Source organism: Barbus barbus (genome assembly GCF_936440315.1).
Source record: "Barbus barbus genome assembly, chromosome: 25".
Lineage (NCBI taxonomy): Eukaryota > Metazoa > Chordata > Actinopteri > Cypriniformes > Cyprinidae > Barbus > Barbus barbus.
In genome coordinates, this window is record NC_136753.1 from 30,109,101 (window position 1) to 30,136,671 (window position 27,571).

General features: G+C 34.9%; 1 protein-coding gene across 11 annotated transcripts in view; it reads left to right on the forward strand.

Moving 5' to 3' along the window:
• The window catches only part of LOC306845013 (R3H domain-containing protein 2-like), a 76,059-nt gene that overhangs the window by 29,835 nt on the left and 18,653 nt on the right, over positions 1-27,571 (forward strand). For 3 of the 11 annotated variants that reach the window (XM_079377495.1, XM_079377501.1, XM_079377502.1), the window contains exons 2-15: positions 2,894-3,052; positions 3,143-3,333; positions 5,038-5,079; positions 6,834-6,926; positions 7,169-7,292; positions 8,198-8,276; positions 9,911-9,970; positions 10,838-10,978; positions 11,053-11,161; positions 11,232-11,327; positions 13,309-13,340; positions 21,717-21,949; positions 22,877-23,100; positions 26,883-26,984. In XM_079377495.1, coding sequence (XP_079233621.1) covers positions 3,172-3,333; positions 5,038-5,079; positions 6,834-6,926; positions 7,169-7,292; positions 8,198-8,276; positions 9,911-9,970; positions 10,838-10,978; positions 11,053-11,161; positions 11,232-11,327; positions 13,309-13,340; positions 21,717-21,949; positions 22,877-23,100; positions 26,883-26,984 — 1,497 coding nt within the window. In that variant the 5' untranslated portion in view covers positions 2,894-3,052; positions 3,143-3,171. Of the gene's footprint in view, positions 1-2,893; positions 3,062-3,142; positions 3,334-5,037; positions 5,080-6,833; positions 6,927-7,168; positions 7,293-8,197; positions 8,277-9,910; positions 9,971-10,837; positions 10,979-11,052; positions 11,162-11,231; positions 11,328-13,308; positions 13,341-21,716; positions 21,950-22,876; positions 23,101-26,882; positions 26,985-27,571 lie in introns of all 11 variants that reach the window. The other 8 variants (XM_079377498.1, XM_079377500.1, XM_079377505.1 and 5 more) reach the window with 5 other exon arrangements.

A 27,571-nucleotide genomic window follows, 5' to 3' on the forward strand; every position in this document is an offset into this window, starting at 1 on the left:
CTCTTTATTCTCACTCTCATTCTGGCATTTTCTAATTTTCTCTTTCAGTCTGTTTTGAGTGAATCTCATAAAAAACATGTCCTGCTCACATTTCATCTGCATTATGCATTTAGCAGATTATATCAAAGCAGAAAAAAAGCAATTTGTCAAAGAGCCAACTATAGTCATAATATACAATTGCAGGTTTATTACACAACTAGAATCTATAAGAAGTGATGTTATGCATTAGGAAGATGAATTATTTGACCATGAGATGTTTTTATAGCATGACGTTATTTTGCATATTTTTTCTCATTCATATTGGTCTTAAAATAAGCTTTTGTTTTTATACAATATGCAATTTCTTTCATTTCACTTTGGGCTGAAATTCACACATCAAAGATGCATTTTGATATTTTGACCTTTTTTTTGTGTTTCACACTGCATTTCTCAAATCCGTTGTCTTCATGTTGAACAGTGATGGGCTTTTCTCACAATGGACTGAGTTTTTTTTTCTTCTGTTTTTAGCTTAATTTGTCAGTGGTGTTTTAATCTGGCTTTCATATATGTACATTTTTATCCTTGGTTAGTATTTTAAATGGCCTGCATTAAGCAACTAAAACCCCAAAACAATAAATTAAGAACAAACTCATGATGCATCTTCAAATGCTTAGTTAGATGCTGTTTCTCTGAAAGACTGAGACTGCCGTGCAGATGCCCTAAATAAATGAATGAATAAATGTTTTTTTTAAATTAAAATTCATTAATTTATTTGTAATTATTTTATGTATTTATATTTTTTAATTATGTATTTATGATCAAAATAATGCAAAATTCAATGGCCTTTAAAAAATGTCCCATCCATCATTGACGGTGGTATTTTTGGAGTTTAATTAGGTGACTATAAAAGCAAATATCATGTTCACATTGTAAACCATATAAAACACAGCCTAATTATTTTACTATATTTGATGTTTTTGTTACTTCTCAGAACAAAGATATAGTTATTGTTTTGAACTATTTTCTTGGATATTTGCTTGTACTGCAGCGAACAAACATGCTGTGGTAATTTGACACAATAGAGCAGTCTTAACTGGGTCACTGTGTGTGTGTGTGTGTGTGTGTGTCAGCACATGTGTGCACAGCTGCTCAGGTGCGTTGTATAATATGTCAGTGTATGACAGATTCGGCTTTATTTATATCCGGCACCATTAAGGTGGTCTGGCTGAGCGATGTGCTCCACTTTACACCTCGAAGACATTAGTGTTTGCCTCACATTCATGTTTAAATCTCTCTCTAGCACAAGCAGCTGAGGCTGACGTCTTCGTCTCCTTGGCAACCGAGAGAGAGAATAAGCGACGGCCATTCATGAACGCTCTTCTCCCTCATTCAGAGCTCTTCATCTTCTTCAGTCGATTCTTAAGGATGGCCTCGTCGCTGCAGCACCCGTGTGTGTGTGTGTGTGTGTGTGTGTGTGTGTGTGTGTGAATGATTGGTCGGCGGTGTCATGTGCTGCCAGTGACGTGGTTTCTGCAGTCGGGAATCCCAGCTATCTGAGTGCGCTCTCTCCACCCGTCTGCTTTATTCTCTCTGCAGTATGACGTCAGCGCTGGAGTTTCCTCCGCTCTCTCTCCTCAGTCACTCCGCTGCTGCATTATGCGCTTGACTTGTGCTTTTAAAAGCATTTTGTGTGTGTGTGTGTGTGTTTTACAGCAGATGGCAAGTTACTCAATCCAGAACCTAGTGCACAAACTGTCCCTCCATCCCCGCGCGCGCGTACACACACACACACACACACACACACACACACTCACTCACTCACTCACTCACACACACACACACACACACACACACACACACACACACACACACACACACACACACACACACACACACACACACACACACACACGGGTCTAATGTATTTTTGGACGAATGCTCGAATGCCACTCTTCAGTCATTCCCGTCATTATTGTGTAAGAATCACATACTGTCACACTCCTCAGTATGTAGTGTGTAAACTGCAGTATGTGAACGTTCTTCCAGAAATCCTGGATGACCTACATTTCCCAAATGTGCAGTACACTGCATTAGATGCACTGTGTCCCACAATGCAATGCACAATGCATTCTTCTGTTTCAAGTATAATGAATGAAGATTGTGATGTCTTTGATATCGTCCTTCACTCAGCATTTGGTTGGACTGTGAACAGATGAGACATTTGTACAAAATTCACTTATTGTTATTAAAAGTGCCTCTACATACTGTTACAATTTCCTTTTAGTTAATTTCCCATATTTCTATATAATATCTGCATAAACATTAATCTGTTTGTAACTTGTGTATTTAATTTTTATGTATTTAATTTGTATTTTATTTTATATTTAATAGTTTTTCATTCATTTTAATTAATTAATTTTATTTTGTTTATTTTTAATTGTATGTTGTTATTTGGATATTTTTATTTTTCAATTTATTTTATTTAATTGTTTATATTTAAATTTTATTTATTATTTTGCTGTATTATTCTGGATTCTTCTCTCACCAAGACACATTTCTGTTGTGCTTGAACAGTCTTGGCAGTAAAGCTCATTCTGATTTTGTTTCTGATAATAGGGTCATGTGACAACTGTGTTTATAATTGCATACTGCTGTTTTTAACCTAGTAGGCGGTGTACAGTATATACTGCACAAACTTCAGTAAGTAGCGTGCTAGTATTTCATGCCAAACAGGGCTTATGACTTCATGCACACACGCTACTGCTGCATGTCTATTTACACACACAGATGCATTCAGCCTTAGAGAAATATTCATACTGTCTGTTGCTGTATTCACACTTAAACACACAAGTATCTTTGAGTTAATCTGTTTATATTGTGCTTTTTATCTCTTCTAAGCAGTGTTTCTCTCCAGCAGGTGGAGCTGTGACGATTGTGTCTATAAGAACGTCGCACAGGATGCAAGGAAACTGAGAAGACACTTGTTCAACATGACGTCCCCACCGCCCTCATCTCGGCCATAGGAACACACACACACACGCAGAAGAACACACGCATCACACTATAGCCCCAGGTGTGTCAGGTAAAGACTAACTGAACAGTTTGAAAACAAATTACTGATGAGCAAAAATCTAACTGCATCATCATCATCTCACGTGTTCAGGGTTTGTGAGGTGTGCGCTTTGAGGCATCATGTCTGTGGTCTTCACACCTGACGGAATGAAGGAGGGCGACGACTCTCTGCCCGCTGATGCTCCCGCAGGCATCCGTGGCAAAAGCAGCCTGTCGGCGCCCGCTAAAGACACCAACGCCGACAGCACAGAACAAGACGACAACCTCTCCCAGGATGCACAGGTGAGACACAGAAACACTAGCTATGTTTCCATCCAAAGATTCAAATTAAACTGGAATATAGTGTAAAACATTTGCTAATAAAGCACTGTCAATGAGTTCGAGAACAAAATCCTGGTAAACTGGCAACAAATATTAGGGATGCACAGAATTGAAAATTCTTGGCCGAAGGCGAACAAAATGAAACACTGGGCCGAATACCGAACACGGCCATTGCATAAATTAAATGGCCAAAATGATCTTTTTACTACTTTGTCTACTTTTTTTTTTTTTTTTTACTTAACACTGAACCTTTTTTAACATTCTAGCAGACACTATACCAACAAAGCACAATTTAACTTAACATTAATAAGCTAGTCAAATATTATTTTTGAGACCCCCTTCTTCAATCAGTTATTTTTTTACTGTACAAATAAATGCAGCCTTGCTGTTTGAATGCAGTCCGTGCATGTATTAGAAAACATAACGTTCTGCAGTTTATTTACTAATCGTTTAAGGCCATTTCGTGATTTCAATCATCATACAATAACCAGCAACAACCACCCTTACATCCAGCTTGTAAAACTCAATCTGAAACTATTTGGTCTGCCACAGAACAGGATTTAAGTGAACTGGGGAAAAAAAGGTTAAAAGGAGATGAAATGGTGAGCAGTTACAGCACCAGAAATATATATTATATTTTATATATTTTCTCTAATACACATGTATATTCTAACCTATTATTTGATTTTAAATAATCACAATTATTCTGGTCAATATTGTAATCACGATTATTTAACACAATTATGAGTGGGCCACATGACCAAAACTTTATATGAGTGATTTATTTAAAGATAGTGATATATATCAAATATATATTTTCTGTAAATAAGGTTGCTATGACATCTACGTTTCAGGAACACCACAGCAGAGTACTAGGGTAAATAATATTAGTACAAAAGTCCTCAACATTATTGGAAATAATTAAACTGTCAGTAATAAAAAAAAAAGCAAAGTACAAATACAATAGAATAAAAAGATACAAATGAAACAAACTGATTTTGTTTGTTAATGCTAGTCTAAGTATTCAGTTAACAGCCTACTACAGAAATGAATAATCAAATGTAAAATTAAAACAGCGTCGTTTTCACTTCAAACTTCATTTGTTTCTTATTAAAGCTACAAAAATCCTTCAGTCAAGAGCAGTGAGTGATTTTGTCTTGTCTTTAGTTGTTTGATTAATATCAAGCTCTCAGTCGGCAGCAGGAATATTAGGCTGCTGTCACTTTAAGAGCCGCATTGATCCAATTTACTGTTATACTTGTATTTTCACTCAACTTTTTACGTCCATTTATAACATAACTGTACTTGCAACTTGCAAAAGTCACGATTTTACTGATTTGCACGTTAAATTGGGCTTTTATGGAGGAGCGAAAGTGCACCGCTGGAAAGGGTGCGGAATGGGGCACAATAATAGTCTTATCTCGATTATTGTATTTTTATTATCCTTGGATGCCGAAATTGAAACTGTATTTCGGTTAATTGCACAGCCCTATTTTGACGTAAAATCTTGATGTCGAATAAAATGCATTTTCTCCATGTTATTTGTCAGCTACCCATTTGTGAAGCATCTGTCATTTTCCCGCTGAGGTTTTGTTTGGTGCTGAAGTTCATCATTAATGAATGATTTAAATGGTCACTAATAAATATTTTGGTCTTTCCCCGCAGCGACGCTGTCAGAATCACGGCCACACTAGGAAACGAGCCAAGGTAAACTATGTGAGGACACACACACACACACACATGCACGCTGCTATCTCGAGTTCAGTCCTAAACATGACAGGCTTTTTAGCAGTCAGTCGAGTTTAACCTCAACGTTACAGACCCATAACATATGTGACTGAACCTACATCCAAAAACACAGGTCTTAATGCATTGAATCTTGTGTGTAGGTTTTGTTGTTTATATATTAGTTTTCAATGCAAAAATCACAATGAACCATTCAGTTGTATGCAATTAGCAGTATTCGAGAAAAATACATAATAATAATAATAGAAATATTACATTACATCAAGTCATTTAGCAGACGCTTTTATCCAAAGCGACTTAAAAATGAGACTTAAGTCTCACTTAGCCTAAGGTTTTTTTAAATTATATAATAAATAAAAAGAAAACAAATAGATAGAATACAAAAATAATAGAGAAATTAAAAAAATTAATTACAGATATCCAAAAATCATAAAGAATATTTGCAAAAAATATTTTGTTTTAAATAAAATGAATTAAATAGGTGGTCAGTGCATTAATAATGCATTATCATTTGTTTTGACTTGGGTTAAAGGGTTCATGACAAGTCTCAAAGTTTCCCAAGTCTCTAAATAAAGCATTTTGAAGCTGTATGTTATATTTAGCATCCGTCAAACGATTAATCGCATCCAAAATAAAGGTTTTTGTTTACATAATATATGTATGTGTACTGTGTATATTTATTATGTATATATAAATACACACACATACAGAAAATATTTACATGTATATTTATCCTTATTTTATATTATATGTAAATATATTCAACATATAAACAACATTTTTCTAAAATATATACATGCATGTGTTTATATATACATAATAAATTTACACACACATATTATGTAAACAAACTTTTATTTTGGATGCGATTTAATCGTTTGACAGCACTAGTTAAATGCATATGAAACCAGATCAGTCCTTTCTAATGAATGCAGGGTCTGATATCTCATTTTCATCACTGCTGCTGGGAATCGAAAGCGAGACTATCTTCCCGTCGACCTCTTGCTCAGTTCTGTTGCCTTTGCACTAGTTGGCAAACCTGCCAAGTGTGGTGTCCTTTCCAGATGTTCTACAAACACACACACGCTCTCAGCCCATATTTAACCACCCTTACAAAACTAAATTAAACATTTCCAAAGCTTTAACATGCATGATGTAACATTAGTGAAACATTCAGCAGGAAATAAAGCATGACTGTATGTTAGTATCTATTAGAATCTGATTGAAAACACATTTAACCCCTTCTGGGAAGTTCCTATTTAGGGTTTCTGAAATTATACTTTCAGCATGATGTATTTTTAAGAGCAAAATAGATGCACTGGGCAATTTCAGATTTCGTGATCTCATTATGATTCTTTAATTGACAGGCTTCCTGTCAGAGAGCTTCCAACTAGTAATTACCACATTGTATTAGACGCATAAATATAATCATCCAGGCAGCATATGATTCCTTGCTGTCACAGTCCCGTTTGCATCAGCAGAAAAGATGCTGCAGAGTTATTACGTTTTTAATGGAAGGTTACGAATGCAGAACTTTTCAAACATGCAACAACAACTGAAAAGTAAATTGATTTCATACTGACCTCTAATTAGTTGATGGGCAGCGCCAGAAGCAGTACAGTATTCAAAACTAACAGCTGATTTTCTGTTCCATTTGCCTGAAATTTATTTCCATAATGCATCTCTCTGTCCTGTATCTCTCATCTCTGTCTCAGTCGAATGCTAAGCTCAAGCTGGTGAGGAGTCTTGCAGTTTGTGAAGAATCTTCAGGACCGTTTTTTTTAACTGACGGTCCTCCAGAATCACAGGTAAATACACACACACTGGCGGCATGAATTGTGCATTATTCAAGATGATTTTTACCAAAACTCAGACTCTGATTTCAAAAGGTTGAAGTGTAGACTGTGCAAATTGTGTTTTGGCAAATAAAATACTTGTGATCTCACTAGAATTGATTCTGTAAGCCACTATTAGGATATGGTCATTAATATTCATTAAATTCATGTTCATAAATATTCATGCTTTGTTTAATCTGACTCCACCCATGAAGGAAATCATTCAGCTTCACATCAGCTGTCCATCCGATAAAGAGGAGGAGAAATCCTCGAAAGACGAGTATGAGAATGAGGAAAGGGAAAAGAAGGATAAAACTCCACGCAAGATGCTTTCGCGCGGTAAGACGTTCCCTTTTAATGGTTTGTTTTGTTGAAACGTGTTCCTGTTATCGCCATACAATACAATAGAGCACAACAGTCAGTTCCAGAGGTAAAACTCCATTCATTTTCTCCATAAAGAAATAGATTTTTAAAAATAACTTATAAACCTTTATAGACAGACTTTCATTGAAGCCATCCGTTTACATTAATTCAACGTATTTAAAAAAAATAATCATGCTGTAAGCTGAATTTGTGGTGAAAAAACTACATTACCCATGATGCTGTACAGAAAAGTTCCACCAATCAGAGTGTCTCAGCGAGCAAAGAGAGGCAAAAGCTCCACCCACTCCCATGATGCACCGCAAATGACATAATCGGGCCAATTCAAAGCACTTAAATATTTGTATAGACATGTATATTTTACAACAAAATTAAAATGTTTCTAAAGTAAGCAACAAACAAACTTCAAATGAATACTTACGAGCTTCTCTGTAGTTTTTAATTTTATTGTCATTCATAGTGATTGCAGTTCTTTCCATCATTAAAGCTGTTAGGTACGCAGTGTTGTATATTTGTGTTTTTGTCTGATTTTTTTTATATATTTTTCTGCTTAATATTTGCTTGTGATGATGTGATTCTCCTCGCAGCTGGTTGATTTGATTTGTGGCTTATAATGCTAATTGTATCAAATCTGTATGGGAAAAATGAACCAGCAGCAGCACTAATGCACTATATGATGCAACAAAATATTATAATCCTATAAAAAATTAATAATGATGACTTCTGTTTAACTAAATAACCTGTAGGTCTGTTTTGAACTGAACTGAGCTGGATGATAACATCATGAACTGCCTTTAACTGAAAATTGAGTGTTTAATTCAGTGTCCTTAATTCATCTGATTCTGTTTTCCGTTCTCTTCCAGACTCCAGTCAGGAATACACTGATTCCACAGGGATTGATGTGCATGAGTTCCTGGTGAACACACTGAAAAACAACCCCAGGTACGACGTTCAGACACAACACTGCTATCAGACACCGCCGGCGTCTCACACAAACTCATCTGTCTATGGTTACACTCGGCTCTCCCTGTGTCAGGATCACTCTGGCTGCGTCCCAAATCACAAACTAAGTATACGAGAAGAAATGAGCCTTAAATCATAGTGAGTGTGCTGAAGGAACCCAGATTTCAGTACAGAGACTTTCAGGGATTTTTGGTGTATAAACCTAAATGTGACCCTGGAGCACAAAACCAGTCATAAGGGTCAATTTTTTTGAAACTGAGATTTCTACATCATCTGAAGCTGAATGAATAATCTTTCCATTGATGTATGGTTTGTTATGATCGGACAATATTTGTCTGAGATACAACTATTAGAAAATCTGGAATCTGAGGGAGCAAAAAAATCTAAAAGTTCTTAGCGATGCATATTACTAATCAGAAATGAAGTTTTGATATATTTACGGTAGGAAATGTAGAAAATATCTTCATGGAACATGATCTTAATATCCTAATGATTTTTGTCATAAAAGATAAATGTATAATTTTGATCCATACAATGTATTGTTGTCTATTGCTACAAATATACCTGTGCTACTCATGACTGCTTTTGTGCTGCAGGGACACATATGTGAATGTGTAGTGAATTTTAATGTGATGTATGTATATGCTAATGTTTGCATGAATATTATGTTTAGGACATGCTATATGTGATGATGTGTTACAAATAGGGATGTGACAATATTATCAACATCTTGATATCGTGATAGCAAAACTGTCTGGATATTATCGTGGTCACATAATGATATGAAACGATAGGTCTTCCGGGCAAAGAGTGTAGTTTTTAAAATATTTTTAAGCTTATTCTAACATAAAAGGTCTTGTGTTTTGGGCAATATGACCGAAAGCACAATATGGCTTAATCTCTTCATCAAGTCAGCTAGCGGTTTAAATGTAGTCGAATTTCAAAATATCTCTTTCAAGTGTAGAAATTAGGAAAGTAGTATTGTAATAGGTATAAAAAAATATACCTATGAAATATTCATTTTCATTTATTTTACAGTGCAATTGTTTTACAATATATGGCTATTACTGTCATAGGAATAACAGTAATTAAAAATTATGTAATTAGTTTGGCTTCCTAAAACAGCAGTGTGAATGTAATTTAGACTGAGACGGTATAATCACAAATAAAAAGAGGGTTGAGTCCCCTTTAAAGTTCAGCTACATGTCAATTCACTGACTTTTTTCTGACTTAAATTTTCTTAGTTAAGAACATGGATTGGAGCTCTTAATTTTGAACTCTTAAAGTGCACTAGATAGAATAATTTAACTTTAAAATGTACAAACATTTATTTATTTTTTCAAAGTCTTCATTTGTCTTTTTTTTTTTTTTTTTTTTTTTATCGCAATAAATATCGTACCGTTGACTTCATATCGAGATATTATTGTATCGTGAGATTTTGAAATCGTTACATCCCTAGATACAAATGAATGTCATTCCATGTGTGTCTATCATCATCAAAGTACGTAGTGAAGTGAATCAGATGTGAATCTGAATGCAGCGTCAGCTTTCGTTTGATTAGTTTTTTCTGTTCTTCTGCATCACTTTTACCTGGAAATCCTCTGTTCTTTTAGAGACAGAATGATGCTGCTCAAGCTGGAACAGGATATCCTGGATTTCATTAGTGATGAGAAGTAAGTCTGTATAATAATTCATATTTAATGAAATTAAATATATATGAACTTAATAATAATAATAATATATTACATATATTTTTACTAATATGTAGATAGTCTCAAAATATTTTGTATATATATATTGTAGTAAATATACACACACACACACATATACACACACGTGTGTAATATATATATATATATATATATATATATATATATATATATATATATATATATATATATATATATATATATATATATATATATATATATATATAAGTTAAAATTAAATGTAAAATAATAGTAATAATATATTTATATTCTCATTTGTACAAATTTATGCACGTAAATAGATGGTTGTAACAATTAAAATTTGTTAAAATTAATTATTTTGTATATATTATATAATTAATACATTTATATATTATGTAAATAATATATAACTATTTAGTACAAATTTATTACATATAAAATAATAATATAATTAATTAAAATAATAATATTAGATAATATATACATATGTATAAATATTCTCATAAATTATGTTTTTATACAAAAATATAATGTAATTAAAATCCTTCAAGTGTGTATATGAGTGTCACTCTCTGCTGCCAGTAAGTATTATGCTGGTGTTTTCCCCCTTTATTGTGTAGATGATATTGGTTGCCCCCTTTTGGTGGATTGTGAGCATTGCAGTAGTGTGGTTGTTTTGCTCTATTACTTAGCATGTTTTTGCATGAGGATAATTTTTATTATTGAGGATAATTTTTATTAAACATTAAATTTTTTCTATTATTGTTGTGGTGAGGGGTGGTGCTGCTGTGATAAATGTGTTGTTGTCATTTCTTTGTACTAAGGTTGTTTTTGCATTGGTATTTTCAGTAATCAGTATAAGAAGTTTCCTCAAATGACCTCATATCATCGCATGCTGCTGCATCGGGTCGCTGCCTACTTTGGCATGGATCACAACGTGGACCAAACAGGCAAAGCTGTCATCATCAACAAGACCAGCAACACACGCATGTAAGACAGCGGTGGATGATGGGAATGATCATGATGCATCACCTATTAAACTAATCAAGCTCTGTGTGTTTCAGCCCTGAGCAGAGGTTCTCTGAGCACATTAAAGATGAGCGCAACATGGACTTCCAGAAGAAGTTCATCCTGAAGCGAGACGATGCCAGCATGGATAAGGACGATAATCAGGTTTGTGTGTTGCACCGTTTCACTCTTGCATCACGTTTTGGTCTCGTTTCTGATTATCTGTTGCGCTCAGATCCGAGTACCGCTGCAGGACGGCCGTCGCAGTAAGTCCATCGAGGAGCGAGAGGAGGAGTACCAGCGCGTCAGAGATCGCATCTTTGCACGAGAAGTAAGAACACAGGCTTATATGCAAGCATTCTGGTCAAATTTAAATTCAGTTATTTATAGGGGTGGGCGATATGACCCAAATTCTTTTTCACGGTATGACTGATTTTATTTCACGGTGACGATATATTTCACTATATGTGTCCCTGCAGCACAAAAGCAGTCATGAGTAACACAGGTATATTTGTAGCAATAGACAACAATACATTGTATGGATCAAAATTATACATTTTTCTTTTATGACAAAAATCATTAGGATATTAAGATCATGTTCCATGAAGATATTTAGTAAATTTCCTACCGTAAATATATCAAAACTTCATTTTTGATTAGTAATATGCATTGCTAAGAACTTCATTTGAACAACTTTAAAGGAGATTTTCTCAATATTTAGATTTTTTTGCTCCCTCAGATTCCAGATTTTCTAATAGTTGTATCTCAGACAAATATTGTCCAATCATAACAAACCATACATCAATGGAAAGATTATTTATTCATCTTTCAGATGATGTATAAATCTCAATTTCATAAAATCAACCCTTATGACTGGTTTTGTGCTCTATGGTCACAAATACTGTAAAATAGAAATGTTTTATGGTTTTAGATCTCATACATCAATGGAAAGCTTATTTATTCAGCTTTCAGATGATGTATAAAGCTCAATTTTGGAAAATTGACCCTTATGATTGGTTTTGTGGTCCAGGGTCACATATTGTCATTAATATATGAAGAGTTCATTTGCAAAAACAGATAACTCAGTTTTTAAGCATTTTCAAAAATGAATCTCAATCAAACTGCACTTGGGTTATTTTGATTAAGTAAAAATTACAAAACAAATAGAGCTAACTAACACAAAACACAATAAAAAAGTGATAACAGTAAAAATCATGATTTTTGAAAATTAAAAATAGTGTTATCTGTTTTTGCAAATAAACTCTTCATATGGAGTTATTCTGAAAATCGACAAAAATGACTATATAATAACTGAAATACATTAGATATAAATATAAATACTTTAGAAAAGTACTTCCTTGTTTGATCTTTCTTTTTCTTTTATTTTGGTAAATGATAATATGAGAAATATATTTTCACTTAAATTATAATTTAAGAAAACGAAAGAAAAACTGTGCAACAAGTAGCCTATGCAGAGTTTCGGTTATTTTTAGTGCTGCGCGAAAGGAAACCAGACGGCAGAAAGCGGCATCCTACTTTTTTAGGCTTATTTTACAAAAGCGCAAAGATTTGTTTTTATTGAGAATGACTAAAAAAGAGTAGTTGTTTCCACTGTTAGAAGGGGGACAAAATTAAGCTATTAACTGGTTAAAATAAACATCCCTACCCCCAACTGATTGCCATTAAATGCAACTTGTCGGTGAAATTAAACTTCAAATAAAATGTTTCTAAAGTATTTTTAAATATCTTATTTGTGTTTTTTTATAATATCTAAATATGTTATATTGAAATATTCATAATAAATTACATTTACTTCCTTTTAATTTTGTAAGATACTATTAATACTAGTTATATTGTTTAAATTTGTTCCCTGGAATCTACTTTTTATACTGCGTTTTTAAGGGGCTTTTATTTTGCGGTAAGGATACACCGGCATACTGCCCAGCCCTAGTTATTTATTTGTATAGCGGTTGTCATAATGCATATTGTTTTGAAGCAGCTCTACAGAAAATGCATGTTTCAGTGATTTACAAAAGCTGTTATTTGGTCTCTGTGGGTTAGTAGTTCACCTGTCAAGCTCAAAAATACAAAAAAGCACAAAAACCCTGTAGACAGCTCTGCAGAATCCTTAAATTCAATCATAATTCATGAAACCATGTTTAATTTTTCTCTTAAGTTCAATGCACAGTAAATGTCTTGGTGTATTAGTTTTAATTGCAGAAGAAGTTTTCATTGTACCGTTTTATTCTATTCTGCTCTGTTGTTGTTTTTATATTTTGTAAATGTTCATACCTTTTAATTGTTCGTTACAGTCCTCACAGAATGGATACATCAATGATAACAGGTAAGACACAAACCTGCCCTAACTGATCTCCACTGCTAGTTAATGCACATCTTTACATCTACAGTTTAATCCAGTTGTGTTTTACAAATGAGAAATTCCTCCAAAAACCACTGGTTTGGTTTTAAAGACAAAAATGTGCATGATTAGACATTAAGGAAGTCATTATATTCATCTTGAATTGAGTTTTATTTAGTTTGTTGTAAAATGGGATGCCATCACAGTACTTCTTTGTAAGGCAAGGTTCAACAATAAGGACTTTTTTTCTGCTAACTATTTTAACTATCTGTTTGTTGTTGTTGTTGTTGTTTTTTCTCTTTTCATTAATTTGTCTTTACAAAACAGCTCAGTGCTGGAAAACGGTGTTATAATTTAAAAAGTTAACTAATTATTTTAAATCTCTTTTAAATCAATATTTTTTTATTTTAAATTTTTGTGAATTGCTGATCTAACTAATGCTGGAATACAGTGTTACAATTTAACATATTAATGTTCAACTGTTTTCAATATTTTTAGCAAGTTTTCTATTATTTATTTCATTGAGTTATCTTTACAAAAAAAGCTGTTATAAGACACTGTTATAATTTAACAATTTAATGTTTTTTTTAATGTTTTATGGCTATAATTGTGATTTATGATGATTATTATTTTAAGTTTTTTTTTTTTTTTAAAGCTCTGATGTATCTAAGGCTGGAATACAGTTTTTCAATGTAACAATTTAACGTTCAACACTGTTTTAAATAAGTTTTTAATAAGATTTCACAGCTATCACAATACATTCTCGTCAAAAACCCTTCATCTATGTATCCGTCTGTAGATAATGTAACCTCAGTGACACGTTTAAATCAGCAGAATAAACAATAGTGATGAATACATTACACAAAAACAAATGCAAAGCATGAAAATCACATGCATGATCAACGATGATCAGTCCGAATCACAGCAGTCCTTTCTCTAGTACTGTAATGATGTAGAATGAGTGTGGTCCCGACACACACACACACACACTCCTGTAACCCACGGACACTGTTTTCTCCGATGTGACCCTACAGACTGTCCATTGACGGCTACTCCTCGTCCTCCCAAAAGCGGAGGCAGATTTTTAGGTACAGTCTCTGCTGTGTGTTTTCATGCACTGCGTCTCGGTGGTGAGCGTGTGTTGCTTTGCGTTGGCTCAGTGCACTGTCGGCCCGTGCATGGCTGCTGTGTACTTCAGTCTCTGGAAATGGACCAACATCACTGCACTCTGACATGCAACTGCATTTTGGTGTGTGTGTGTGTGTGAGAGAGAGAGAGAGAAACTGGTCAGTCACTAGGGGTGGGTGGTATGATCAAAGTCTTATATCACAGTATGAGTCATTATTTATATATATGTAAGGCTATTTATATGTGATGTTATATATATTTCACGATTCAGCGAATTAAAAAAGTTTATTTTTGCCTAGTTATATATATATATATATATATATATATATATATATATATATATATATATATATATATATATATATATATATATATATATATATATATAAATAATCCAATGAAATAAATATTTACAATTAAATATATGAATACATTCCACAATAATAAAAATAACATGTTGTTATCATTTAACTTTCATTTAATATATAATAATTACATGAATATTAAATGTGAATAACAATAATATATATTAATATATAATGTATATTATTATTGTAATAAATATATAGTATTATAATTAGTAATAAAATATATTTAATTGTCACTTATACATTGAATTAATATATTTTAATGTAATTAATAATAATTGTAGCACTAGATACATTTAATAATTTAATTGTAATAATTATAATAATAATTTTTATACAATAAATTATATCTGAAATATATATATATATATATATATATATATATGTGAAATAGGTCAACTCTTCATAAATTGAGTTAAATTAATAATCTTAAGTATTAATGGGTTGTAATATATAATGTATATAAAAACAGATAGTTGTCTAAATTCTGAATTCTGATTGGATGAGCCATATTCACATTTTCCGTTTCTTGGCAACAGTACACGACTAATTTGTGCTTCATTTACGCCCCTTAACTTTTATAGGTCACTTCCTGCTTGTAAATTCACACTATTCTCTGTTTCTTCATCACCTCCACATCTAAATCACTGCCCTGTCCACAAATAGAGATGAATCTGCCGTCAGTCTCTATATCCCATCATACCGCCCAGTCCTGCCAGTCGCTATGGTTACAAAACAGGACGTTCTGGATCTGTTGGTTGCTTGTCGTGCTACAACAGTATGACCGATGCCAATATGTGTGTGTGATGTTTCCTCATGTAATACAATAACACCAGTGTCGCATTTCTGGATTGTCTTTCTGCAGCTGTGTTGAATGCGTGACATTACTGCATCATATTCCAGATCTCATCCTCATGATTATGAAGAGAAATGTGGGAGCGATTGGATGAAAGAAAGCAAATATCATGGAGCAGTGGAGTGTTGCGTTTTTGCATTGAACGCAGCTCTAAAATAGACAGTGCAGCTGCCGCTTAAAATAGCTCATTCATTAATTACACCCATACACCCCACAGATACATACAGATTGCAGGGTTTGATGGGTTTCCCAGTAGATTGGGGTTCATTACAGACATGTGTTAGTTTAGTGTTCACAGGTTCATCTGACAGAAGATACTTAATTCTGTTAGTGATTCTCGTAAGCAGGAGATCAAACACATTGTGCATCAGAAGATTGATTTACAGTGACTGGTACACTGAAAAATTCTGTTTACATCTCTCATTTCTGCATTTACAGCATTTCTGAGTTTAGAAATGAGTTGCAGCTCACATTTCTGCGTTTACAGCTCGCAATTCTGCGTTTACAGCTCGCATTTCTGCGTTTACAGCTCGCATTTCTGCGTTTACAGCTCGCATTTCTGCGTTTACAGCTCGCATTTCTGCGTTTACAGCTCGCATTTCTGCGTTTACAGCTCGCATTTCTGCGTTTACAGCTCGCATTTCTGCGTTTACAGCTCGCATTTCTGCGTTTACAGCTCGCATTTCTGCGTTTACAGCTCACAATTCTGCGTTTACAGCTCGCATTTCTGCGTTTACAGCTCGCAATTCTGCGTTTACAGCTCGCAATTCTGCGTTTACAGCTCGCAATTCTGCGTTTACAGCTCGCAATTTCTGCGTTTAGAAATGAGTTTACAGCTCGCAATTCTGCGTTTAGAAATGAGTTTACAGCTCTCATTTCTGCGTTTAGAAATGAGTTTACAGCTCGCAATTCTGCGTTTAGAAATGAGTTTACAGCTCGCAATTCTGCGTTTAGAAATGAGTTTACAGCTCTCATTTCTGCGTTTAGAAATGAGTTTACAGCTCGCAATTCTGCGTTTAGAAATGAGTTTACAGCTCGCAATTCTGCGTTTAGAAATGAGTTTACAGCTCTCATTTCTGCGTTTAGAAATGAGTTTACAGCTCGCAATTCTGCGTTTAGAAATGAGTTTACAGCTCGCAATTCTGCGTTTAGAAATGAGTTTACAGCTCGCAATTCTGCGTTTAGAAATGAGTTTACAGCTCTCATTTCTGCGTTTAGAAATGAGTTTACAGCTCGCAATTCTGCGTTTAGAAATGAGTTTACAGCTCGCAATTCTGCGTTTAGAAATGAGTTTACAGCTCGCAATTCTGCGTTTAGAAATGAGTTTACAGCTCGCAATTTTGCGTTTAGAAATGAGTTTACAGCTCTCATTTCTGCGTTTAGAAATGAGTTTACAGCTCGCAATTCTGCGTTTAGAAATGAGTTTACAGCTCTCATTTCTGCGTTTAGAAATGAGTTTACAGCTCGCAATTCTGCGTTTAGAAATGAGTTTACAGCTCTCATTTCTGCGTTTAGAAATGAGTTTACAGCTCGCAATTCTGCGTTTACAGCTCGCATTTCTGCGTTTACAGCTCACAATTCTGCGTTTACAGCTCACAATTCTGCGTTTACAGCTCGCATTTCTGCGTTTACAGCTCGCAATTCTGCGTTTACAGCTCGCAATTCTGCGTTTACAGCTCGCAATTCTGCGTTTACAGCTCGCATTTCTGCGTTTACAGCTCGCAATTTCTGCGTTTAGAAATTAGTTTACAGCTCGCAATTCTGCGTTTAGAAATGAGTTTACAGCTCGCAATTCTGCGTTTAGAAATGAGTTTACAGCTCTCATTTCTGCGTTTAGAAATGAGTTTACAGCTCTCAATTCTGCGTTTAGAAATGAGTTTACAGCTCTCATTTCTGCGTTTAGAAATGAGTTTACAGCTCGCAATTCTGCGTTTAGAAATTAGTTTACAGCTCGCAATTCTGCGTTTAGAAATGAGTTTACAACTCTCATTTCTGCGTTTAGAAATGAGTTTACAGCTCTCATTTCTGCGTTTAGAAATGAGTTTACAGCTCGCAATTCTGCGTTTAGAAATGAGTTTACAGCTCTCATTTCTGCGTTTAGAAATGAGTTTACAGCTCGCAATTCTGCGTTTACAGCTCTCATTTCTGCGTTTCTGCTTGTTTGTTCCCAGTAGTTTTCTGTTCTGTAGTTTTAGTATCCTATGTGCAAAATGTGGAAGAGCACTCTAGAACGTAAATGTCACCTCCTGTCCCATTTCCCGTAAGGAAATAAGTCATTTGGCATCACCAGGATGGGTTTTACAGATCAGTAATTTTAATCATCTTATGCAAATGTGCATTTTTAGCACAAATATTTTTCACTCTTTGCACAAAATATTTTAATTTAGTCTGTTGCATCTGTTGTTCATCTAACGTTAGGTCTCTGAGGAAGTGCGTTTTGTAAAACTGCACATGAAGCGTAATGAAAGTGATGCACAGACAGACATTTTGCGGATTCGATTTTTGCCCGTGAGCGTGAAGCGTCTCCGAACAGTGTTTTTGAGAGCTGATGAGTGTAATGTAACATTATTGATGAAGCTTTACTGAACTCTGGAACTGTTTTGAGTATCTTTAGCTGTTAAATACACACAACCATTGACTGATTGATTGATTATTGGTTTTCTCGACAGCTGCTCTTGTGCAGAAGGGCAGCACATTACACAGATCTGAGTGTGTATGCATCAGTTTAACAGTGATGGACCTGTGTGCGTGTGTTTGTGTGTCAAAGGGCTGCACGGTAAATAAAACCAATAATTTACACAAATGTTTGAATTAAGTAGCTTTCAAATGTGCATTTAAACTAGAAAATCCTCATGCATAACTGCATGAGCAGCACTGCAAACCATACCTCCGCTCCATGCTGTTGCATTAAATGCAAGCTTGGAGGATATAACTGTACGGTGCAGCCCAGGTGTATTATGTGTCTGATGTTTGAGTATATCTGTATGTGTGTGTTTAATGTTCAGGTATGTGTTTATTGTCAGCACTTTGTGTCTGATATCTTGCAACCGAGTTTGTGTGGAGCTTCAGTGATGGATCTGCATGTTTGTGTGTGTGTGTGTGTGTGTGTGTGTGTGTGCGCGCAGAGGTGGACAGTAGTGAAGTATTTTTACTTAAGTAAATTTAAAAAGTATCTGTACTTTATCAGAGTGTTTTTCTTTGGAAAACCTTTACTTCACTACATTCCAAAGCATAATATCGTACTTTTTACTGCACTACATTTCATGAATAAAAGTTGTTGTTTTTTTACCTTTAATACTTAAAAACATTAAAAATGTAGTACTTTCTTGTACTCACATAAAACTTTGATGTAATTAAATTATATTTAATATGCAACGTAGTGCAGTAAAAATACAATATTATGCTTTAGAATGTTGTGAAGTAAAAGTTTTCTGAAGAAAAACACTGATAACATGCAGACACTTGAAAAATGTGCTTTTAAATAGGGCTGCAGGATAAATCGCAGTGAAATCACTATCGCGATTACGCAAAAGCTGTGATTGTCATGCGCATGAAGCACGGTTTTGTGTAAATCTCCATCCAAAGGCCAGAGAAACTCCAAATATGCCCCGCAGAAGAAACCCAGTGAATCCCTAAAGCAGTTGCTGTATAAACAGAAGATTTAACTGCTTTCATTGATTGAACGTGACTAATAAACACACGACTGACAGTATAATTATTATTCTAATTTGTATTGTAATAAAGTATATAATGCAATGCTACTTAGCCTTTATCGCTGCTTAGAATGCTATGAAATGTGTTGCTTGTCTTATTCTGTGTAAGAAGCCACATCATCTCACAGGAGGATTTATTTCAAACACTCGACTGACGTTATGAAGTGAGTTTGGAGTAAAAACATGTTATTAAAGGGATAGTTCACCCAAAAATGAAAATTCTGTCATTAATTACTCGCCCTCACGTCGTTCCAAACCTGTAAGACCTTCGTTCATCTTCAGAACACACATTAAGATATTTTTGATGAACTCCGAGAGCTCACTGACTCTCATAGACAGCAAGGATCCTAGACGTATGTACTAGGGCTGGATCAGATTATTCGAATATTCGTTCGGTGGGTTGGCATTCCATTTTCAATTTTGAGATTCTAATATCTTTTTTTTTTTCTCGAACACCTGGCATCCCCCGAGAAACGGTTCTCAACTTGTCTGCCTGGCTGAACATCTGCACCAGCAACAGACCGTTCGCCAATGAAAGACGTCCGTGCTGACCGTTTTCATGCATATATTTCATAAATATTTTATTATGAGCACGCTTGCCGCACATCTACATTTGAAATAATGAATTTAAGCACGCAAAAGACGCAACATGTGAACTGACCCTCTGCTATCAAAACAACGAATGCGATGCATGCGTTTTCTTTGTCAACTGTCCCGAGATGCGAGCGAAAGTCTTGGGTCAGCATGCAGTAGCTCTTGCAGTACAGACGAGATGCGCCGATGTGAAGCCGCTTTGAGAGAGAAAGAGAGAAGACCGCTGAATCACTCACGCTGTTTTCAAATGACTGATTTAATCTGATATTTTGTGTGGATTTATTTACTCATCTAACCTACAGTGAGTAAAACTATTACTAACCTGAGTAAAACTATGCGATATACACACAAATTCAGGACCTGATTAAATATAACTCTATTATACAGAGATCTGTGGAATAAAATTCCATGACTTTTACAAAACTTTTCCAGGCCTAGAAATTGCTGTTTTAAAATTTCATAGCTTTTCCAGGTTTTTCATGACCGTACGAACCCTATAAAAGCAACTGATGCACGCTTTCAATCACTAAAGATTGGTCCTCTCCCTCCTCTAATCACATGCCGGATCCATTACCCCGCTTTATTCCGGGACCTCTCAATTAAGCACTGGGCTACCTTATTAAAAGTATTGCACTTAACAGACCTGTGTGTTTTGTATCACTAGTGCAGTGTCCGTTTTTGGAGCATATAAGCCCTGTCCACGTGAAGTGTTCTGTAGTTTATTAAAAGTTTATTAATGCTGAACGTGTCGCGTCTCCATATTGCACCAAAATGCAAGACTGCACTCCCTCAGGTCTGCAGCAACACACCCTGAGCGTGAAGTCATTGGATGATCTGATTCCTGCTTTTATTAGAGAGAAGAATATGTTCAGCCCCCTCCCTCCGAAGCTTCAAATATTCGGTGTTGACTACTACCAAAGCTTCGAAGCTCAAAAAATGGGACCAGCCCTAGTATGTACGCGGATACATTGTTTACGTTCAGATCAAAGCATAAACAACATCCGTGTACATGCGTTGCATGCGTTGTTTATGTATGTGATACTGTCCAAAATGGCGCTATAGGGTGACGAATTGTTGAATAAAGTCATTATTTTTGTTTTCTTTGCGTACAAAAAGTATTCTGGTAGCATCGTAAAATGAAGCTATAACCACTGATGTCACATGGATTATTTTAACGATCTCCTTGCTACGTTTCTGAGCCTTGATTGTGTTAGGATCCTTGCTGTCTATGGAGGGGAATGCATCAGAAATATCTTAATTTGTGTTCCGAAGATGACCGAAGGTCTTACAGGTTTGGAACGACGTGAGGGGGAGTAATTTAATGAAAGAACGTTCATTTTTGGGTGAACTATCCCTTTAAATGTGGTATTTTCACATGCTTTCAGATGGAGCAGCATTTACGACACTGAGCTGTAGTTCACTGCTCAAACAGTTTTTGCGTAGCTTGTCAGTGAACTACGGCATTGTGTAGTAAATGCTGCTCTATCTGAAAGCATTTGATGGAGATTTACTAATAATCACAGAACCGGGTTTCCTGACAAGATGCGCATGACTATCGCATTCGATTAATCATGCAGCCCTAGTTTTAAAGCAGAGTAAAAGTACTTCACTGCTGTCCGCCTGTGGACAGTCAGAATGAGTGTTTGTGAGTGTTTCTGTCTGTTTTCACAGAGCTCTGTGTGTGTTCTCGTCCCGTCCGCAGGGGAAACAGGGAAAGCTCCAGCCGGGCGTCCAGCAGTCGCCAGAGCAGCACCGACAGCGACATGAAGAGCCTGGAGCCGCGTCCATGGAGCAGCACAGACTCTGACAGCTCCAACCGCACGCTCAGACCTCCGGTCACCAAAGCCAGCAGCTTCAGCGGCATCTCGATCCTCACGCGTGGAGACAGTCTGGGCAGCAAGGGCTCGCAGGGCAGCGCCAGGGGCTCACGCACAGGTAACACACTCTTGCTGAGAACTTCTGTCAGCACAATGTAGCAGCAATTTATCATATCAAAGCCGTGATCTTAGTCATGTACAACAAGAGATGCAGACGCAAAGGACCAAAATCCTGCTGCTCATTACATCTTAAAGTGTTTTCGCAAAAGAGAGAGAATTTTTTGCCACTACAAGTTTGAAAAACAAAACATCTCATCCCGGCATACTTTACTCGGCGAATAATAATTTTTTCTGTGAAGGAAAAAAAATAATTTTTAATTTTATTTTATTGTTTTCTTTATTTCATTTCATTTTATTTCTCCCAACTATGTTTCTTCCCAAACAACTTCCTTGGGAGAAATTTTATTTTATTTTGTTATTTTATTTTACTTATTTTTCCCCCCAAAACAGGAATAAAATGGAGGGGGGGGGGTTATTTATTTATTTACCAGCTATACATTTCTATTATAAATAATATAAATATATATATTGAAATAATTTATATTAACATTTACATATCTATTAATTCTTTTTTTTTTTTTTTGCAAAATGCATTGAACTGTTTATTTTTGAAGGGAAATGAATAACAGGGATGAAATTTTAAGTTATATTTTAAAATAAATTTACATTTTTAACTGTCGTATTTTCATGGGAATGTAACACTATTGCGTTTTTTATTTATTTATTTATTTATTTTTTTTTTTTTTTTTTTTTTTTTTAATATGCTTCTACATGTGTTATGTCTATTGGTCCATTTCAGATCAGATACATCATAGTATATACATTAGATTTTAGTGATGACATTTACCATTAATGCATTTGAATCGCTAGTGGTTTCTTTTGTTTATTCATGTGAACTGGTTTATATCATGCATGCTGGTCTGTGGTCGGATCATCTCTTGCTCTCTATTGTGTCATTAACAGTAATGCTCTTCTGTCCTCTCAGGTCTTCCCACAGTCACTCCGGATGTTTGTACCCCGGCTCATCCGCCCCAGCAAAGCCGTGGGCTCCTGCCGTGTCCCCTGAACTGCCCCTCCGGAGCCCCTCAGACCCCGAGCCAACCGGCCCCTCCGCCGCTGCTGCCGACACCTACTCTCACTCACACACACGCACACACTCACACTCACACACAGCACGCCATCAGCGCACACAATCACATGATGCCTCAGGTGAGTACAGGTCACTGTCAATCTGATGCACACATTATCGCACTAAAAATGATCTCAACTGCTCTTTAAATTTACATTAATTAGCCCTAAAAAAAATATTGTAATACATCATACTACTTGAGGTCTGAATAAAATCACAATATATCACAGCAGCAAATGTCATTTATTGTGAAATAAGATGCACAAACACACGTTACTATCCAAACATTTCATAAAACAATCAAAACATGTCAAAAAGGTTTGTACAGTTTAAAATAAAAATAGATATAATTTTTAAATTTTAGGAAAAATTAAAAAACATGAATGAAAAGCCAAAACAAGCACAAAAGCCCAACCGCACAGTCCTTTAAGAAAATTATTGATCGTGATGATACATGCACAAATTTATTTTGTAAATTGCAAATTCAATAATTTAGGAGATAATTATTTTAATTAGGAAACTATACTTTTCATTTGTGTGTGTGTGTGTGTATGCTGCCAGTGTTATGAGCACAACTGAACAGATTTAGTATTTAATAGGGGTGTAACGGTACACAAATGACGGTTCGGTACATGCCTCGGTTTGACGTCACTTTATTTTTTTTATTTTATTTATTTAACCTTTATTTAACCAGGCAAGTTCATTAAGAACAAGTTCTTATTTACAATAACAGCCTGGCAAGAGAATTAATATATCCTGAGACATACAAACATCTTTCACAATACATTATTCACAAAAAAAAAAAAAAGTTTCAAATCTCAGTTAAAACATTTACAGGTCGAGGTCAAAGCACTCGCTAGTAATTTTTAAAATGCACATACTGGAATATTTGTCTCTAATTTCAATAACTTTTGTAGCATATTCCAATCATTTGGGGCAGCAAATTCAAAAGAGGAACGATGAGTAGTTTCTTTCTAGGAATAGCCAAGGAAATATAATTCGATGATCTAGTTGTATATGTATTAAGATGAGGTTTCAACAACTTTTGAAGATATTCAGATAATAAACCCAGCAAAAATATACCAGTGAGTTTCTCGTCTTATATGCAATGATGTCCAATTCAAAAGGGAGTATAATTCACAATGATGCGTTCTGTAAGGTGCATCAGTAATCAATGTAATTGCTGCATGAAACAGCACGTCTAATTTCTCCTGCATTTATGCATTATATGATATCATTCATAACTTTTACAACTGCTGTAGTACAACTAAATGAAGAATGAAAACCAGATTGAACTTTAGATAAGATGTTATTTGTATTAAGGAACCCTATCAAGTGGGTAGTAAATGTCAAGGAACTATCAAGCCAGATTCCGAAATATTTATATGAAGATACTACCTCAGTTATTGCCCCATCTGGAGTTATAATTATATTATTGTAAGTTATAATCTTATAATTATAATGTAATTTTGTTGTTTTTCCCAAACCACATTACTTTTTTGGGCTATTTAAAACTAGATTCAAGCCATTAAAAGCCTCTTGAATTTTATTAAAACTATCCAGTGCTTTAAAACTTCATCATATGATGATCCTACAACATAAAGAATAGTATCATCTGCATATAGGTGAAATATAGGTTTTCTGACCACAGATAACCTGAGAAATATTATTAATGTAGATTGAGAACAGGGTTGATGCTAACACAGAGCCCTGAGGGACCCCTTTATTAATAGTTAATGGTACGGATAATTGTTGGTCAATCTTTACATATTGGGATCTGTTAAATAAAAAGTTAGAAAACCAAGATAGAGTTGAATTAGAGACACCAATACTACGTAATCTGGATAACAAAATAGAATGATCAGCTGTATCGAAAGCTTTAGCAAGGTCAATAAAAATAGCTGCACAAAGTTGTTTCTAATGCATTATAGATATCATTCATAACTTTTACAACTGCTGTAGTACAACTAAATGAAGAATGAAAACCAGATTGAACTTTAGATAAGATGTTATTTGTATTAAGGAACCCTATCAATTGCTTATAGATTAATATTCCCATCACCTGTGCAACACAGGGCAAAATTGAAATTGGACTATATGAATTTGGATCCATTTTATCGCCACTCTTATAGACAGGAGATACAATGGCTACTTTCCAAATTTTCGGTATTTCAGCTGTAGTTATAGATAGAGTAAAAATATATGTTAAAGTTTCAGAGATAATTGATGCACCTACTTTGAAAAATAAAGGATCTAAGGCATCTAGACCAGCAGGTTTTTTTTAGTTAAGTTTACGTAATTCATGCCAGACCTGTGATTTGTTAACTAATTGTAAAGAAAAACTAAAAGGTAAAATAGATTGAATGTTTCTTTTGTCTAATTTTATTGATATACTGTCTAGGAGCATAATTTTCAAATAAATTACTTGATCTAATAAAATATTTATTTAAAAGATCTGCTATTTTTGCTTTGTCTGTAACAACAATATCTTCATTCTTAAGTGAAACGGGTCTTTGTGGTAACAGATGTTTATTTTCTAGTTCTTTTAGCATACTCCAATAAGTGCTTGAATTTGTGGAACAATTAGAAAATAGCTTTTTATAAAACTAATATTTTTTATTTTCTAATAGCTTGAGTACACCTATTTCGATGTTGTCTAAAGGCAATCCAATCGGTCTTAGAATTTGAATTCTGTGCTTTACGACAAAATATATTTTTGTTTATTAATAATATTATTTAGAGATTGAGAAAAATAGGACCATGCTTCTTCAACAGTTGGAATTAAATTATGTAAATTCGCAGCAGCTAGATCATGTAAGAAGGCTTGCTCCATTAACATTTGTAAAAGAACGTTTCAAGCGAACTACACTAAGTTGTTTAGGCGTACACTTTTTCCGGATACATGCTATAAAACAGTGGTCACTGATATCATTACAAAAGACATCAGATTGGTATTTGTTGAAATATAATAATTTACAGAGTGGCTGTCATAACTTGTTTCATAAGATTTATTTAAGCACACATTAAGACATCACTAACAGGTAAAGTAAAATATAATGAGTATATAGTCTAATATTTCGCAAAATGCTCTTCTCTGGACTTCATTTCTCTAGCAAATAACGAGCTGTGGACACTGATGACTTGCCTGAGGTAAATAAAATGCTGTGACATTACAAACTGTTTTTATGACGTCTTTCTGCGGTTGAAACACTATTTGAGGCATGAGATGTTCATTCGTGTTTATTTTGCCTTAAAACTAGTACTAAAAAGAAATGATTGCGCTGCCGTCAGAACTCAGGTGTTTATACAGCGATCTCTCACCATGTCAAAGAGCGCCAAAACGGCATTTACGGTCTCAATTTCCTGCAAAGATTTAATTTTAAACGGTCGTCTTGTATTCAAATTAAGCGCGGTCCACTGCTGCACACGTGCAACAATACAGGTCCAACTCGTATCGTCGAGGGTGGTGATGGCGCAGTGGATAAGACACATGCCTTTGGTGTGAGAGACCCGGGTTCGAATCCACTGTGAGACACCAATGTGTCCCTGAGCAAGACACTTAACCCCTAGTTGCTCCAGAGGACCTATATATGTCGACCTCTGACATATATAGCAATTGTAAGTCGCTTTGGATAAAAGCGTCAGCTAAATGAATAAATGTAAATGTAAATGTCAAATTCTCTGTGACGATACATCATCGTATAAAACACAGCACTAGTATTTAGTACAGATTTAGTATTCCAGTTTCTCTGTCTGTGAACATAACATTCTTCTCTAACCTCTCCTCCGCTTGCGTCCCTCTAACTCTATTCCTCCTCCTGAACTCTGAGTCTGTTCCTCTGTTCTCTGTGTCTCTCTGCAGCCGGTGGCGTCTCTGCAGCCGTCTGCGCAGGCTGTGTCTTACTCAAACCCTCCGTGCCCTCAGGTCATCCTGCCTGTTTCTCCTTCCCAGCAGTACAACATGGTACTTCAGCTCTGCTGACCTCTCCTCTCTCTCTCCTGTATCTTTCCCTTCAGTTCCCTTCATCTCTACTCTCTCACTCTTCTGCTCTTCAGCTGGATATTGTATTTAGTAGTCATTTTGTTTTGTTTTTTTGTATGGAGCAGAAATGTGCACATTATATTTTTGTTGATGAGCATGTATTAATTGTTCTGTACCAAAATGTGTTATTTCAGATGTAAGGTTTTAAATTGTCCTCGTACTACTATTCTAGGTGGATGAGTTTTAGTTTATCAATTTATTTATTTCATGCTTTTTTTATTGCATTTTATATAGTTTTTTGTCATTGTATTTTATTTTATATTTACTTTTTATTTCATGCTTTTTGTCCTGATTCAACTACTCTAAGTGGATCATCTTCTCATTTTATTCTATTTTATTGCATTTTATTTTTTCCATGTACTTTTTTTTTGTTTAAATTGTTTAATTATTATTATTAATATTTGTACTTTTTATTTTATGCTTTGTTTTTATCCTAGTACAGCTATTCTAGATTGAACTTCTCATTTTATTGTATTTTATTTTTTTATAATATATTTATTTTATTATTA